Source organism: Aythya marila (assembly GCF_965140915.1).
Source record: "Aythya marila genome assembly, chromosome: 5".
Taxonomy (NCBI): domain Eukaryota; kingdom Metazoa; phylum Chordata; class Aves; order Anseriformes; family Anatidae; genus Aythya; species Aythya marila.
Window position 1 is genome coordinate 16,713,942 of NC_139046.1, and position 16,736 is coordinate 16,730,677.

The following is a 16,736-nucleotide window of genomic DNA, read 5'->3' on the forward strand; positions in this document are numbered from 1 at the left end:
AGCCCCCGCAAATTATGGAGGATGACCCTTCCTGTGCCTTGAGAAAGAAGGAACGTAGACTTGCAATTTTTTTTCCCCCTATAACTTCCTTGTCAGAAATACCCTTTATTATGTCCCTTCCTTCATCAGAGACGTGATCTGCATTCCTGAAGGCTGGCTGCTCCCACGCTGCCAACTCCAGCAGCTGGAGAGTCACTCAGGCAGGACTGGAAATCGCTGGAGAGCCTGAAAAACCCTTGAGCTTGAAAACGTTCACGTAATCTGATAGTGGCGAGCTGCATACAGGGACTGTATCAGTAGTTAAACAACATGCTTTTATGAACAGTGGAAGAAAGTTGTTCACGTAATTCATTCACGTAGGTGAATTCAATGAGATGCCTTGAAATGTGTGCTTAATGTGTGCCTCAGAGAACTCAGATAATTTTGGAAGTTTACCAGGTTACTTGAATTGCTTTATAGGAGTGACCACACATAATCTCATCAGCTCCCTTAACAGGAATCAGAACCACTCTGCTATGTGATATCCCAGTGCAGTACTGCTGGCTCTGTACAGAGACTAACAGAGACTCTTTGTTAGTTCAAATATTCTGAGCCTGTGCTTTTGGCCAAGGCTCTCTCCTCACAGTGACTCTGGGGTGTGAAGTAGTTGTGTTATGCTGCATGATGACAGGCACAAAACTCTTAGTTAGCATCAGGTCCGTGGTGCTGTTAAATTGAAAATAAAAACATGTCATTGTAGAAAAACTGCACTCTTGGTGGATGGGGAATCCGTAAAAGGCTGGAGTTCAAGAGCAGTTAGGATGACCTGACTTGAAATTGTAAAGCACCTTGAAGCATGCAAAATTTCCTGGAAGAAAAACACCTTTTTTTTTTTTTTTTTTCCCTACAAATGCAGCCCCACTTCCTGCTCTTACCTGCCTCGAGAGGAGAGGCCAGGCAAAACCACCTGGAGACTCACACAACCTTTGCAGTGAGATCTTTGCACCATAAATTCCTGGGGACATTTCTGAGGCAACCCACCGCGTGTGAGCAGTCAGCTGCCCTGCAGGCTGGGGCAGGGGCTTTCCCTCACATGCTTGCGTAAAGCCTAACTTGACAGGGATCGGCATCCCAGCTGGAAATACCATTTGCTAGAAGAATATAATAATAAAAAATGACTTTTCTCGCTGAAGCATAGGCCCGATAGTGCTATACCGAGGCGAGGGACAGCGTTGGCACTGCCTTTGCCAGCGTATCGGGCACGGGCACCTGGCGGCCGCTCAGGCAGAAACCCGGCCGGCTGAGGCGGGGAGCGGTCGGAGGGGAACTCCCGTCCGCGACACGGGAGCGCCCCGGGACAGCACCGGGACGGCCGCGAGGGCCGGGGCGGGGAGCGGGGAGCGGGGAGCGGGGGCCGCCCCCTGCAGGCTGGGCCGCAGCCACCGCCCGGCCTCGGAGAAGGCGGCGCAGGCAGCGCGGCGGCAGGTGCGGGCTGGGCGCGGGGAGCCCGGCGGGAGGTGAGCGGCGGGGAGCGGAGAGGGGAGGAAAGGGGAGAGGGACCGGCTGGGGGCACGGCGAGGAGGCAGGGGGTCCCGGCGGGCTGTGGGTTATTTTTCTTGCTCCTCCGAAGCGTCCCGTTGGGCTCTGTAGCCCCAGGGGAACCGCTGCAGCGGGGGCATCCCGGTGCAGATCGAGGCCGTCTCGGGGTGTGCGTGGGGATAGATGGATAGTTAAATGTGAATAGGATGTTTCAATGTGAATACGCAAGTGATGGTTTTGCAATCTGTAAATTACTGTTTTCTCGCTATGTAGATAACTCCTGGGAAACAAAAACAACATAATGATAGGTTTTGTAAAACTGATATATTTCACCTGCGTACTGATAGTTTTGTTGAATGGGACAGCATATTTTAAAAGTCGGAATTCTTCAAGGATCTGAGCGTATCGATCTATGTTTTTTTCCATGTAGGCTAAAAGTTACCAGAGTAATTCAACTTGCAGAACACTAATGCTTAAAGGTGATATTACTGGGCAATTCGTGTTACAGGTGATGCTGCACGTCTCTAATGCCTTGCAGGCTCACTAGCATATCAGTGGGGTTTTTGGCATGAAGACCTTTCAGCCTCTGCATTTGGCTTGTTTATGAGTGTGAACTTGACAACGTGCTTCCAAGCTCTGGCTTGGGTCTATATTTTCCAAGAAGCAGCAGACCTTGAGAAATGGAGGCAGGTAGAAAAACGGTAACCATATTCAGCTGTTACAGAATTAAACCTTCATATAAAAAAAAATTATACTTAAAACAACCTCAAGCTGGTATTACTATAAGAAAATGCCCTTGTACAATCAAAATATTCTGTGTGAATTAACATCTAAGCTGTTATACCAGGCGAGAAATAAACTAACTAGATCACCTTCTGCAGGAGTGCTCTAGGTAACTGGAGATACAGTTTAGCCAAAGCTCAAATGGAGATCATATTAAAGTAAGCTGGTCTTGTAACTTTCCTTCAGTGTGGAAGCATGCCAAGTGTTACATGTGATGCATTTCTCTAGATAAGAATAGAAAGGTAGATATCATGGCCATTCCTTCAGTTTACACTTCCAGTCAGTGCAGTTGTGATTGTGCAGAAAGGGAACGAGATCTCAACAGCAGTTCACTGGGACAGAACTGGGAAGCACTTCGCTTCTAAATGATCCTATGGGCACCTGCTCCTCAAGGCTAGACCCTTACAGTCCTAATCCTCACTTGCTGATCTGCGCAGCTCAGGTTTTTCTGGTAAGATTTGCTAAATGCATTGAGGTCTGCTTCTTGATGTGGCTTAAGTTTTGACAGTGTTAGTTAGGTGCCTAATCTGTTCTGGTATCCACAAGTGAGTGAGGTGTTTCTTGACAAGTTGCTCTTGGAGAGATCAATTATCTTTGAATTATACCTAGATGATCAGGACTCAGTGAAAATACATGCAGGGAGTATGGGAGTGTACTGCTATGCCTGTCCCTCCTTGCTTCTTATTCAATAGGTTTTGTCTAGAACTGTTACCTAGCCATGAAGAGCAAAGTACTGAATTTCTGTCATTTCTCAAGTTAGTGCTAGAGCCATAAACTTGCAGGTTGTTCGGGTCTGGTGGTCTCTGACTCCTCACTTATAAAACTGTTTCGCCTTGCTTTCAGGGCAGAAATATTCATTAGGTGAGCTGTGATCCTGTAACTCACTGGACAGGCTATGAATTCAGGAGTGGGGAAGTTTGATTTCTAGTCATTTTTCCATCTGTATGTTGAATATTAAAAAAATATTTGTGGAATACATGTGGTTAAGGAATATTGAATTTCAAGATAATATGTATTTTTATTAAAGTGTGTCTTGATTTTTGTAAATACATGTAAAAATTACACCTACTAAGAATGCTGTACCTAAAGGCATGTTGGACTCCACAGAAGTCCTGTTAGTTACACTGTCCTTTCCTACACTTAATTTGGGTGATGAACCCCCAAGTGATTAAATCTTCTTTCTTGCTATGCAGTGGAAAGAGTGAACATAGGTGGAATTGTTCAGTCAGTCGTGTATAAGCTATTCATTTATTATTCATTTATTATTTATTATACAAGCTCAGACTCTGATCTCATTTTCTTTCCCCTAATCATGAGGCTCAATCACCTCACTTGTTTGTTCTGTCACTTGTTTCCTACCAGCTGATTTTGATTTTCACTTAGCCTTTGTTCTTCTTAGTCATAGGTGTTTCATTTTCAATTTACGTTACCCCAGAGTAGCAGGTCAGCTCTGGAGGGGACTGTCCCTCTCTGGCTCCCTGTTTTCCCAACAGTGCACTGTTGCCCCACCTTTGAATAGTCAACTGCGGGAAAACTTTTTTTTTTTTTTTGTAAGCATATTTATATATTTCGATAGTTTATTTTTCCATCTAATCAGTGAACTGGGCCAACTCATCATGCAGCTGCATGTTTACTCGATCCAACATGAATGGTTGTTGGCACAGGAGAGCAGCACTGTCCCTCTTGGTAGCAGCCAGCAGCCCCCTTGCTCTCACCATGCCTGGTAGGCAGAGCCCAGAGGGCCTGAATTAGAAGGGCAGCTTCCAGCCAGGCTTTTGCTGACTTAGGCCTTCTTGGTCTTCATGTGAATCCTACCTGCTTTGCCTTATATCAGAAGTATCTCCTGACTTTGGTGGAAATATTTATTAAATTTATTTGCTTGGTAAAAATATTGTTGACCTCATTCAGCTAATTTTGTGTGGTATTTATACAAGCCTACTGCTTCTCTGCTCAGACTTTTAATTTTGTAAGAAAACTACTTTGTTTGCTTTGAATTGGTACTTCTGAGATATCTTAAGTCTGGTAAATATTCTCTCACCGATCTAAGTAGGACAACACCCAATCTCTGTCAGCAGAGAGCTTAAGATCTCATCTCTTTAAAGTGAAAAGCAGAGTGGACTTTGACTTCAGGTAGGAAAGACAGAGTTTGGGCAAACCTGTGTTGTCATTCCGGTGAGTAATACCGTTTGGTCTTCTGAAGAATTTCTTGCTCAGAGAAAAAGTTCTGTAGATCGTCTCTTGCAGATAAGATGAATTTTCTGAAGAGCTTCATCCAGGAAGAGGTTTGAATCCTGGATTTGATTTCAACTCATCTGTATTACATCACATCCATTAATCATGTTAATACATCAAGCCATGAAGAATTAACAAGGGCACTTCTCTTAAGCTTAGTATGAATGAATGTTTGCTTGCCTGTCATCACAGCTGAAGTTTACACTAATGCAGTGCCAGGAAAAAAAAAAAAAGTCAGAAATTTGATGCTTGTGCTTCCTGCAAGTTGTACCCCAAACTTGTTTTGAAGCTTTGTGTCTCTGTGACTTAATAGCTACACTTAAACTGGAAGGAACAGATAATCAGATAATTAGGCCTCAAACTAACCCTTTTGGTGTCTGGGGAATTCTTGTGGTCATTGCATTGAGGTTTGGATCTAGCCCTAAAAGCAAGATCTGGAAAGGTGGCATTGCCAATTAGAACAGCTTTGAAGCCCAAGAAAGCAATGCAGGAGGACTATACCCCAGTGGCCTCAAAGCCTGTTAGGCACTTAAATTAATTTGGCACCTCAGCCTGGGAGTCTGTGAAATAGGCTTGTACAGTGTGCTCCAGCATGGGGAAGCGCATGCCTTGCTCCCCACCTGGCTCTGCAAGGCGGAGGGAGGCATGGCTGACCCTGATGGCCTATAGGCCCAGTGTGCTCAGGGTACATGCACATGCATAGCTCCACAGCTTCATCCGAACTGTGAAGAGAAAGCTGCTGGTCACCAGAGCACTGGGGGTGCTTCTTCCCATGTGCAGAAGTTCAACCTTTCACTCCTACAAAGTGCCCCTGTATCTCCATGCCAAGGGGGCAGAGGTGGCCCTTTCCACCCTGTTTGTGGAAGCTGGGCCAGCGTGCACAGCACGGGGTGGTTCATGTGGCCATAAGATATCCAAACCCTCAGCCAGGGCTTGGCAGGGGCAGGGGGGTAGGACAGAAGGGGACTGAGGCGGGCTCCCTTGGCAAAATTCATATAGGAAGTCTACTTTGTGGACATCTGGTGAAGGAAGTGCCTGCTGTACAGCAGAGAGGAGGGGTAGCCAGAAGGAGGTTTTACAAGTAGCTCGACCTAGCAGTGCTGCTGTGGCTAGTGATGAACCGAGACAAAAACAAACACCATGTCCCATTTTGGAGAGATTTGTAAATTTAAGAAGGGCACTCAAGAAGGTTCTCAAGGCCAGTTTTAGTTCCCAGTAGAGGAAAATCCAAACATGTTTGTTGTTGGTTTTTGTTTGTTTGTTTGTTTTAACTTATTTTTTTAAAAATGAGTTTGAGGCCTTTAGATAGAGGCCTTTTAATCATCAGTTCAGGTTCTCTTTTTGGCAGTAATTGGAAGGAAACTAAAAATCTTCCTTCACTAAACTTTGACCAAACCCGGAACATCTTCAGAATCATCCTGGATTTATTCAGCTTAGTGGTATGTTTATTTTCAGATCTAGTTTCACCAATGTGTGAAATCATAGGTCAAAATCTCTTGTGAAGGGTGTTTTTTTAAATTCAACAGGATAATAAAAAAAAAGTACATTCTCGGTGTAGCCATTGCTCACTTTGTTTTAAGCAATTCTGTCTGGAGAGGGGAGAAGGGGAATGGTAAATTCATGGTGCCAGCTTCTGCTTGCAGCACCAGGCGGAGCCCCACTGCCTTGCCCTGTAGTAATAGCAGCATCTGGCCAATAATCAGTATGTTAGGTGCTCCCATAAGTTGGGATGGTTATGATTTCTGCTGATTTCTTCCAATGTCTGTGTAAAATTCTTTTTAAATACCTCCTTTATGCAGTGTCTGGTTACCACTCATCTACTTGGGCAGCTGCCAGCAACTCCATTCTGTTCACATCTCTGAAAGGAGCTGCTGGGGCTGTTAAAAGGGATTGTGGGCCCCTGGTCTGGGTGGGTTTAAAGCAAAAAATAATAAACAGTTAGACCTTATAAAGATGGGATCCTCCTGGACTTCTATTTTTAAGTGTGTTTAGGCAGTGTCCTGAGCTCAGTGCACATGTCCTGTAGAGCTATACTCCCAGTCTGGTTTGGATTTGAATTAATTAAGATCAGTTCCAGTTTCCTGTTCTTGAGTCATTTATTTAATCTTCTTTCATGTATGATATGTACTGGAGTCACCTCTTTCCTTTCTTAATCCCAGCCATAGTCTTTTAACCTTGATTTATAGAATTACATATTTCCTTCCTCTCACTGGTGTTTTAACCGGTTATAGAATGTTACCAGAAGCTGAATAGAGAATATTCATTATATGGAAACTCTGTAATTTGCAGTTCTTGTTTTCATCATTAAACAGAATGATAATTTTATGCAAAATAACTATTATATAATTAATGTAAAATAACTAACAAGAAACTGCTTCACCAAAAACTAAATGTGTGTGTGCAAGTATATATAAAGAAATGCTCCATATTGACTCTTGTAGGTCACCAGAGTTCCTTTAAAATAGTATTAGTGGTAATGAAACTGTACTTTTCCATGCAAGACTGTTTGGGTTTTTATGTATTCTTTTTTTTTTTTTTTTTCCATGTATACAAGAAGAACTATTTTTCATGAGCTGTCTGGATATTATATGCCTGTCCATGTGTTTTCTGTGTGGCTCCATGGTCATGGCACTTGGCTGAGGGTTTCTGGATGCCATTCAGTGTTGCATTGCGCTCAAAGCTAGACACATTTAGTCTTGCTAGGGAACCCCAGTGCACAGACAGATGCTTTTGTCTAAATACCACCTTCTTGGCTGCCCTGTTGAAAAATTCATCCAGATGTTTCCAGTTCTTTGGTATCAGGGCTATAGAGGGACTGCTATTGGTTCTATTTTTATTGCTTGCCGGCTTTACTGCAGAAGGAGAAAATATTGGATTAAAAGCTGACACAGAATACATAAAGAAAGTCTTAAGTATTAAGTTAGATTATAAAGTAACCGCCAGTGATAGTCATGATTTTTTTCCTAATCTGCTTAGAGCAAAGGACTTATCTTATGTTGAATTCTTTCCATGTTCTCATCAGAGGCCAAGTTTTTTTTACAGAGATTTCAGTCTCTAAGTTTTCTTCTCTGGTGTCCTGACTTCAACTCTTGCTTTGCTGTTTTCCATCTGAATCCAAAATGATCTGCAGTCCAACATAACGGATTTATTCCTTTGTGTTTACTGCCCCAATACATACCATATTGTACATCCTTGTCCAAGTCAGTGAATTTATCTACAGTTCACAGAAACAGTGTTGTCAGTACAGTAATTGGATGAATTGGTTCCTTGCCTAATGCAGCATTAGGAAGAAATACTATCTCTATCAACTTTTACAGCCCAGTGCATAGGGGATTCAGCATATTAAAATCCCAAGTTTTAAGCTTTGTCATGGGATAGATTTATAATGTTCTCTTCTTAATTCAAACATAAATCTCACATGAGAAAAATTGGCTCAGATTTATGAAAAATGTACTTTTGGCCCTTGTAAATGATATTATTAATCTTCTGCATACTGGGGCAAACTTGGATTATGTCTGCATTTAAGAGCTGCAGGTGCAAGGCTATAGTGCTAAGAGTTGGGTGTCCCTGGGGGGCATGTCAGAAGAACGACTTCTGATCGTCTGCTTCTGCCAGAGCTTGTTCTCCTTCTCCAAGGGGTGCCTGAAGAGCAGAGGCAGTTGTTCCTGTAGCACAATAGCTCAGACGCACACCTGCTCAGATTTATTTTTCTTCAGGGAAGTAGGCAATAGCAATTATTTCTACTTTGTGACTTTCGGTTTGGTGGTCTGTCTGGTCTGTGGATGTGATGAAGGCTTTTTGGCCTTCTCCAGTCTGGAGCCCTGGGAAGAAGCAGCTGCTGAGCTCAAGGAGACCACAACTAGATTGCACAAGTGCTCTTTGCACAGGGTTCAGCTCAGGGCCTTGAGGAAGGGAGGCATGCATTAGATCATCTTCATCAGGTCAGAGAAGTTGGAGGGAGAAGGAGACTTGCATAGTCTTTCACAACCGTACATAGGAAGACGTGGCTGTTCCAGGCAAAGCTTCTGACCCAGTTCCTTTGCAGCTAAACCTTCTCAGCATGAGAACATATAAAACAGCTAGTGAGATGCCAGTAAGCTCTGCTTTTTCCATTACGACAAAGGCTCAGCTAAGAATTGACTTCTAAGGTGGTGTTCTTGCCTCAGGAGAAGCCTGTTACGGGTGTATAGGTAATATTTTTGTATAGCTGTCATGTCCTGACTGCTAGTGGTGAAGTATTGAGGACTCCTGCTGATTGTAAGGGTTTTACACATTACATGTAAGTGTTATCTCTAGGAGAGTCCAGCAGACTATTTTCTATGTGAATGCTGTGGCAGGCATCAGGGGATGCTCCCTGCAATCTCCTGTCCTCCTCCGTTCTCCACTTGCTCAGAATCCAGTCAGGAGGATGCAGAGTCACAGGGGGACTGGTCACAGTTTGGGATCTCAGTGCAGTGCTGTGGGAATGAGAGCAATTTTCTCCTTGCAAGTGTTATTTAAAGACAACATTCTCACCTTAGGTTGTCATGTGATGTTGTTGAATCTGAGGTGTATAGTTCAACTGTAGTATCAGCATGGAAAAAGGTTGGAGAAGTGGGATAATATATTGAGAAGAACTGTACAAATCAGATTTGGATGGTGTAAAACATACAGCCTTAAATATGTCCACATAGTTTTGTCCATTTAGCTTACTGAGGAGAAATATAAGAGGTTAGATTTCAATCTTTTAAAGCCTAAGGGGAAAAAAAGACATACTACTGATAATTGTCTTTCCAAACATAAAAACTGCAACAACTAAAAAAAACTCACTGGAAAAAATTACATTGGCTAAAATATTAACAGTAAAGATGACCAGCTATTAGAGTGTCCTGTGAAATGAAAATCAAACATCTTCCTGCTCAGGTTGTTCAATGTAGTGCTGGGGAAAGTGGCTGAAATCCAGTGGTGTCAATGCTTCAGGAGGTGGGAACAAAGGAGTGTAACTGTCCTTCTGCTCTCAAAAAGTAAGATTCTGTTTGAGAAACCATAAGCTGATGAAAGGAATTTGCAACAAAAGATGTGCTGGTTTGGCCTGCTGGCCCATTTAGTTCTGTTTTTTGTTTCTGCAATCAGCTGGAAAATGTAAAGCCCACAAGGAAAATGTAAATGCTCCCCCCCCCAAAAAAAAAAAAAAAAAGAAAAAAGAAAAAAAGCTCCCCAGAGGGCAGTTGTGCCCCCATTTGCCCAAGTGGGAAGGTGCTTCCTGTGCCTAGGCAGTTGGTGGTTTATTTGCATCATGGAGCACAACACTTTTCCCAACAACTTTTTACTGTGTTACTTCTGTTACCACATTTAGTTGTGTAACTGTGTAAAAATGCTCCTAGGCTCTTTGCCCCAGGAAAGCTGTGCAACAGTCCATCATAAAATCCACATTATCTAAACTGGACAAATGATGCATAGTCTATTTTTCTTTCAGTTTTATATGTACAGTTACACTTTTTCTTTCTTTATTTGCTGCATTAGAAATGTTTTCCATCTCTTTATTGTGTTTATATCAAGTTGTTTGCAAGTTGTCTCTCATGAACATGTTTTTCTGCTTGCCTTTCAAAACCCTTTCCATAACTTCTCTTTTTCTGTGGTGTTATTTCAGCATCTCCCTTGTGATCCACTGCTTTTGTAGTGAAATCCCTTTCTATTTCCAGGCACAAAAGAAAGGGAAGTCTGTCACATTTTCTTTATTCTATTCTGCTTTCCAAGAAAATAATCCGTCTGCAAATTCCGAGTTTTCATGCTTTCCCTTAGGTTCCAGGTACCAGTGGAGGAGAAGGTTTTATGTACACACACCCACCAGTTACTGCAGATACCACTGTTGTGGGGTTTTCCCAAACCAGGCATAGATAAATAGGAGCCTCTTATCATGCACCCTGTAGGTGTGTGTTGACATGATGTTTTTTTCTTTTTTCTCCTCTCCTTTCAGACAACCTACTGCTGCCAAGGCTTCTGATGAATAGGAACAAAAGCTTGTGTCTGCTCACACGTTCAGACCTATTTGAACTGCCTCTGTGTCCTATGTGGGCATTACAGATCAGACCTGCCTACAATCACAAAACAAATATAGGACTTTTTTTTAACTGTAAACTTTGGGAAGTGTATGCCCATGCCATGCATCTGTGTAGGGGTGTGTGCGCGTTTGTGCCATCCACACTCATAGAGTAGTAAAATACTTGGGGGCAAATTTCTGGGAATCACTTAAGCTGTTTTACTAGTGTTCACTTTTCTCAAGATGCAGTGATCACAAGCTACCCCTCTTCAAACAAAGAGCCCTACTCAGTGTACAGCTCCCAGACGCTCTCCTCCAGCAACAAAACTGCTGAACAGCTGGCTCTGGAAGTTAAACCACGTGCAGTGCCTGTGCCATCAAAGAGAGCCCGTCTGACCTGCAGTAGAAGCAGCTTGTGCTGTGCTGCGTTTCTGTTAATCGTCTGGAGACCTGTGGTGGTGCTGTTATGCTCTGTAAAGGATTTTCATGATTGGAATTGACTGCATCTCCTGGGTCTGAAATGCAGACAGGCAAAGAGGTAAACGTGGTATTTGGCAGAGGTGTGAAACAGCAAGCTTGAGCTCGCTTTTTCCACAGGGAAGATCCTCAGCTGTTGTTCCTCTGGGGCTACTGGAGTTGTAGACACTTACATCATTCACAGATCTGTCCCAAATGCTTGATAACAACTGATCATCCCCATTTCCGGATATTTTCTTTTACACCTCGTGCTTTGTGAGAACTTAGAGCTACTAGAAATATTGCTGTGACGTGTTTCTGGAACACAGATCTGAGAACGTGCTTTATATGTTTATGGCTGGCAATAAATCTCATAACGATTGAAACCTCTGGCTTAGCCAGCTTTCCCAGTTCAGGATCAGATATTTCACCTTTGTTTCTATTGCAAAATTTTAAGTGTGTTGTTACCTGACCAACTCCTGTGGAGCAGTACTATGACTAAATGCAGTAAAATATATCCACAGCCTACAAACTTGCTGCAAAACACACTCCTTTGTCATGAGGCAGCTAAGACCTGACATTTTGAGACTGTTTTCAGCTTTTAATATTTAATATTGTGATCATCCGTTTTCTATCATGTTCTTTTTATTTAATGAGTTGTTGAAAATATTTACTTTCTTCTCCAAACATCTCTGTCTTGTAATCATTCTGGCGGCATCTGGAACTGAAGGCTTCGATACTCTGTTTATCTGATTTAGCTCATTCAAAATTTCTATCAGAGAAATCTGGAAATCATTAAGATAATTTATGTTCTCCATCTAAACCCATTAAAATAGTAGTGATTGTAATTCTCTGGACTCTGTATGTGTGTGGTTCGCCTTTAAACTTTGTTGGTTCCAGGATGTTCTAATAACCTTGGCTTTCCTTCTACATTAGTGGGGAAGGACTGTTGCTGAATTATATTTTATCATCTTACTTTGGCTTGATATTGGGGAAAGAGAAATGAAAAAGATTACTGAAATTGCTGAAGAACACCAAGAAAGAGAATTTGAGACAGTAATGAGATCCGGCTGCACTTCCTTCTGCTGCAAGTGATTTGATTTCTCTACTTTTTTATTGTCTGAAAATCAGCGATAATTTTTCTTTTCCTCCTGTCCTTTTCTCGCTGTAGTATCTCCAAAGTGGCAGATGTCTTTAAAGTAATCACATTGCCTAACAGAAACTGACCCGAAGATTTAGAGAGAGGATCAAGGAGTCCCAGCTCCTTGTTAACGTGTGTTGTTGGGGTGTCAGTACTGCTCTGGAATTCAGTAGTGTACCAAACAAAGGTCTCCCTGCAGTTCTGTTTTATTTGGTAAATCTGTTCCCAGACAGATGTACGTTAGTACGGCCTTTTAACAACTCTTAAATGATATATTGAAGATCTTGGAGGAGTGGACACCAGCAACAGGTCCTGGCATATGGGTGAAGTTTAACCTTTGATAGAGGTACCTGCTTATGTCAAGATCAGTAAGTACTTGTTTAGTTTTCTACAAGGTTGTTTGTTCATTTAAAGTTAATAAAATATAAAACAGAACCTGATAAATTTCTGTCTCACATGATTAAGACAAAACCTTTTACATGCACTGGAAATATTTGCCTATTCATAGGCATTATGTAAAATATAGATACAATAAAATAAATGAACTGAAGAAAAAAAAAAAAAACATTTATCTCTGTAGCTAAATTATGTGGATATTTTTTTAAAAACATTTTAATTTAAATTTTTTTTTTATGAACAAAGTGAGGTGCTCTAAGCATCATGAGGGAAGCCTGTGCTAAAATGATCTGTTCCTCGATAAATGCCGGCCATGCTGTAAGAGTAGGAACACAAGTGCAAATTTCATGACTGGCTTTTAAACCATTATATTTTTTTAAAGGGCAGTAAAGCCTAAATGTCATTCCAGTTTCTTACTGCTTGAACTTACTTTTCAAAATGCAGTATTTAAGCTCAAACTGAATTGGAATCTCTAAAATTTGTGTCTATGTACTTTGCTGTTAGCTACTGATTATGCCCTGCCTACAAAACAATCTGGAAATAGATTGTTGGAAATAGAAATTGGAGTGTACTCTTCTGTAGAAGAGGCAGTGACGAATTGCTTTTATGTTTGCCTGCAGATAGAAAGAAATGTATGAATGTTTCCTTATCTATAAAATGGGGGGTGGGGAGTGGATTATGGTCTAAGAATATTATAGTCTGCATAGTCTTACTGTGAAAAATGTGGCCTTTCTCATGTTAGGAGTGCAAAAGATACAGAATTGTGTTATTACTGTTAGATCATCAACACCAATATATAGCCTTTCTTTCGAATGAAGGCACTCAACCTAGTGATGGAAAGGCAACTGCTTGTAAATGGTGATTTGTATTTATTTACTGACTCACGTTTATGGCTCCAGCTAAGAAATTCAGGGGAAAGAAATTACTACCATAAACTGAATTTTCTCTGATGCGGAAAAACTAATTTTTCCACTTCATGTAGCTGGAAAGCTGAGTGGTTACTAACATTTTGGTTCCTTCACTACCAGTACTGAATAAATTCAATCTGGACACTTTGAGATAAAAGATTGTTTTGCCTGAGCAAACTGCCACTGACACTTAGATACCATTGTTGCAAAGCTGAGAGCAAACGAAGCAGCTGTTTCAGCCCAGTTTAAACATGGTGAACAAGAGGAAAGCATATTAACTCCAGCTGTGCACTGATAACAGCTGGGAAGGAAAATCACTGTATGGGAACCTTAAAGTAAACTTTGAATTGTAGCACACTTGGCTATCATGAGTACACTTCAGAGGGTGGAGGAGAGGTGAAAATTTTGTCCTTGGAAGTGTGGAGAATTTTATGAGAAATTCTTGTGCCTCCCTTTGTGTAAAGGTGCAGCAGGTTCTGTGCTTGGGCGGTATCATCTCCCCAAATTTGCAATATGAATCACATCCTTAAACTCGTGGGCAGTTTTGAGATCAGTGCAAGTTTTTAGAGGGGGATTCTGTGCAGAGTAATGGTGTCCCTTTCTGACCAGATAGCAGTGCAATAGCCTGCTTTAAGAAGTATTTCGGGGTATTTTTAAGCTCTGTAAGCTCCTCAGTGGCATTCTATTTTCCAGAATAATATTTACCAGTCTTCTTCAGGCTACTTCAAAGGTTTTTCTGTACAGTCCACTTGCATCTTGTTCATTTCGGTCTATTGGGCATAAAGAACAGAATAAAATTATAGGAAGTAATTAATGTCAGTAGTAAAAATAGCAACAATTCTCAGAATTTGCATTAAACCAAAAACTCCCTTTGGTCCTTGCTGCAGTAGAATAATGATTTACTTAAGCTTGGGTCTAATGGGAATTTTAAAAGCTTCCTTCTAATCAGTATTCTGTGAAAGCTCATAATTAAGAATAATTCTGGAACGGTTATATAGTTGGAATAACAAACCTTCATTATATTTCACACTCATATTTTAAAGATGAGAAGTTAATTCAAGCCTTCTACACGAACCCATATGCTCTCGTGACCTTGCAAAGCCCACAACTTAAAATATAAGTAGCAATTCTGAGAGTACTGAAGCGTGCAAAAGATTGGGTCAGTAAGGACGTGTTGTATTTGGTTGTTATTTGCACGTTGACACATCTGTTGGTAACACTCAGTTGCACCTACGCATGGAAACAAGTAATGTTAAGAGAAGAAAGCACGTTTTTTAAGTTAGATAAGGTGTCTAATATTTCTATTTGGCATCCAAATTAATTTGTGGGAGTTGGGGAGTAGTGTAAGAAAAGGTTTTGGTTGATAGTTGAGATATTGATGTTATTTCTCTTATCGGTATTTGTGTGGTTCCCTGGCTGTCTTTGAACACCCATACAAACAAAAGGACTGTGCTGTTCAAACTGCAGATGGGAATAGCTTCTGGCTGGAGCATGGAAACTTCCGGCAGTTTCCTGTGACTGAGATAACCAAGCAAACCTGTCCATTTCTGTGCAATTGTCACACTCTTTCTGCACTATCCCCCTTTCTCCCACTTGCCATCTTTCCCATCCCTCCAACTTCTGTTCATGTTCTGTTTGGTGTCTTCTGCTAACCTCCAAGGAGCTGGAATCATGTCTTGGGTATTCTGTGCAAAGAACCGTGTGTACTTTAGGTACATGTAAAAGGGCTAGACTTAGGCGGCTAAAGTTTTGGACAGGAGGCAACACAGCTGTCTGTGTCCCTGTGAAAAGAGAACATAAGCGTATAAATAAAGACATTTAAATGAGGCCAGTTAGTATTGTCATAAAGTTATTTTAATGTTAACCAGCTGTTATAGACTAGATCTCGCTCTTCAGTAGATTGCATGCCTCTTGGTTTGCTGGAAGCCAGTGCTCTCTATTTCTGTGCGCATAGCAGACAATTATATAATAAAACAGGTCTTTGGTTTCATGTGCATGCAATTATGAGAAAGCAGTAGTTCCTCAAAGAAGGCAATTTTGGCATCATTCTTAAAGACTGTGTTCAAATGTAAAATATGGAGTATGTAGAGTCAAAAATGTAAATGGCTATGTATGTTAACATTCTGCATGACTAAAAGAGAATAGGAGAAACATGACCAAGGGAAATGTCTTACAAATGACTTGCCAAAGCATATCAAAGCAGATGTAGAGCTGAGTAAATTGCAAAGCCCAGTGACACACAAATATGAGGAGAATTTTAGTGTTCCTGAAAGAAGGGTACCTATTTGAGTGGGTCACTGAAAGAACTGTCATACTGTATGTTAAAGTGAGTTTCTCTTTCCCTGTGCCTTTATATAAACTAATAATTGTCTCAGTAAGAGAAATCTAACGGCTCTGATCCATTTGTGACTGACATAACTGTCATTGTCCCAGGGACTGAATCCAATTAACAATCACATATTTAATAACATAGTATTGCGTTTTAATTTCAAGTATTGTAATCTAATATGGTTGCTTTTATAGTGTTTTTCAGGTTTGATAGCTATGGTGGATCTTTGATTGTGGTTTCTTCTGAGTTGCGACACTGAAAACAATGGCGAAAGAATACATAAAGAACTGCTGTAAATGGTGCTTCTATGCAGAAAAAGAAAAAAATGATTGTGAGTTCCGACATAATCACATTGACTAAGGGTCTGGTTATTCTGTATTCATTAATGTTGAGGCTTCCCATTAATAAAATTATTTTGTCACTCCTGATAAACTTGAATTCTTTGACAACATCCAAAAGTCATTCCATACCTCCACTTGGAGATTGGACACATACTTGTTAGTGTTATGAACTTGAACTGAAGAATAACACTTATCTCAAGTCTGCTCCTTGCAGCCTGAAATGCTGTCCAAAAAGCCAGCTTTTTTACCTAAGGTTGTGTGAAGGTCTTGTATCTCTCAAGCTCTCTAAAAGTGAATACTTTTTTTTTTTTTTTTTCTTTTTAACTGCCTGCAGATTTGCTGTCAGGATTTTCTTTGGTGGCTTAGTTGTTTGCCAAACTGTTCTATACAAGTGTATAGAGTGCCTCCTCTAAAAATTTACTAAGAGCAAGGCAGCTATAAATACACAAGCTTGGGCAATGAAGTTTATATTAGTACAGGTATCATAAGAATGAATATCTTTTCCAAGTGCTAGTCCTGAATGCTAGTAAAACTGAATGCTAGCAGCAGTTAAGTAATGTATCAAGCACAGATTCTATTAAATAAAAGAGATCTGTTCACAGTATTTTCAAAA

General features: G+C 41.0%; 1 protein-coding gene across 7 annotated transcripts in view; it reads left to right on the plus strand.

Annotated features, from left to right (window-relative positions):
* Positions 1-1,415: 1,415 nt before the first annotated feature.
* The window catches only part of TC2N (tandem C2 domains, nuclear), a 34,050-nt gene continuing 18,729 nt past the window's right edge, over positions 1,416-16,736 (plus strand). For 2 of the 7 annotated variants that reach the window (XM_082760875.1, XM_082760881.1), the window contains exons 1-4: positions 1,431-1,496; positions 10,490-11,090; positions 12,379-12,517; positions 15,977-16,113. In XM_082760875.1, coding sequence (XP_082617001.1) covers positions 16,047-16,113 — 67 coding nt within the window. In that variant the 5' untranslated portion in view covers positions 1,431-1,496; positions 10,490-11,090; positions 12,379-12,517; positions 15,977-16,046. Of the gene's footprint in view, positions 1,497-2,622; positions 2,753-9,435; positions 9,537-10,489; positions 11,091-12,378; positions 12,518-15,976; positions 16,114-16,736 lie in introns of those variants that run through there. The other 5 variants (XM_082760877.1, XM_082760876.1, XM_082760879.1 and 2 more) reach the window with 5 other exon arrangements.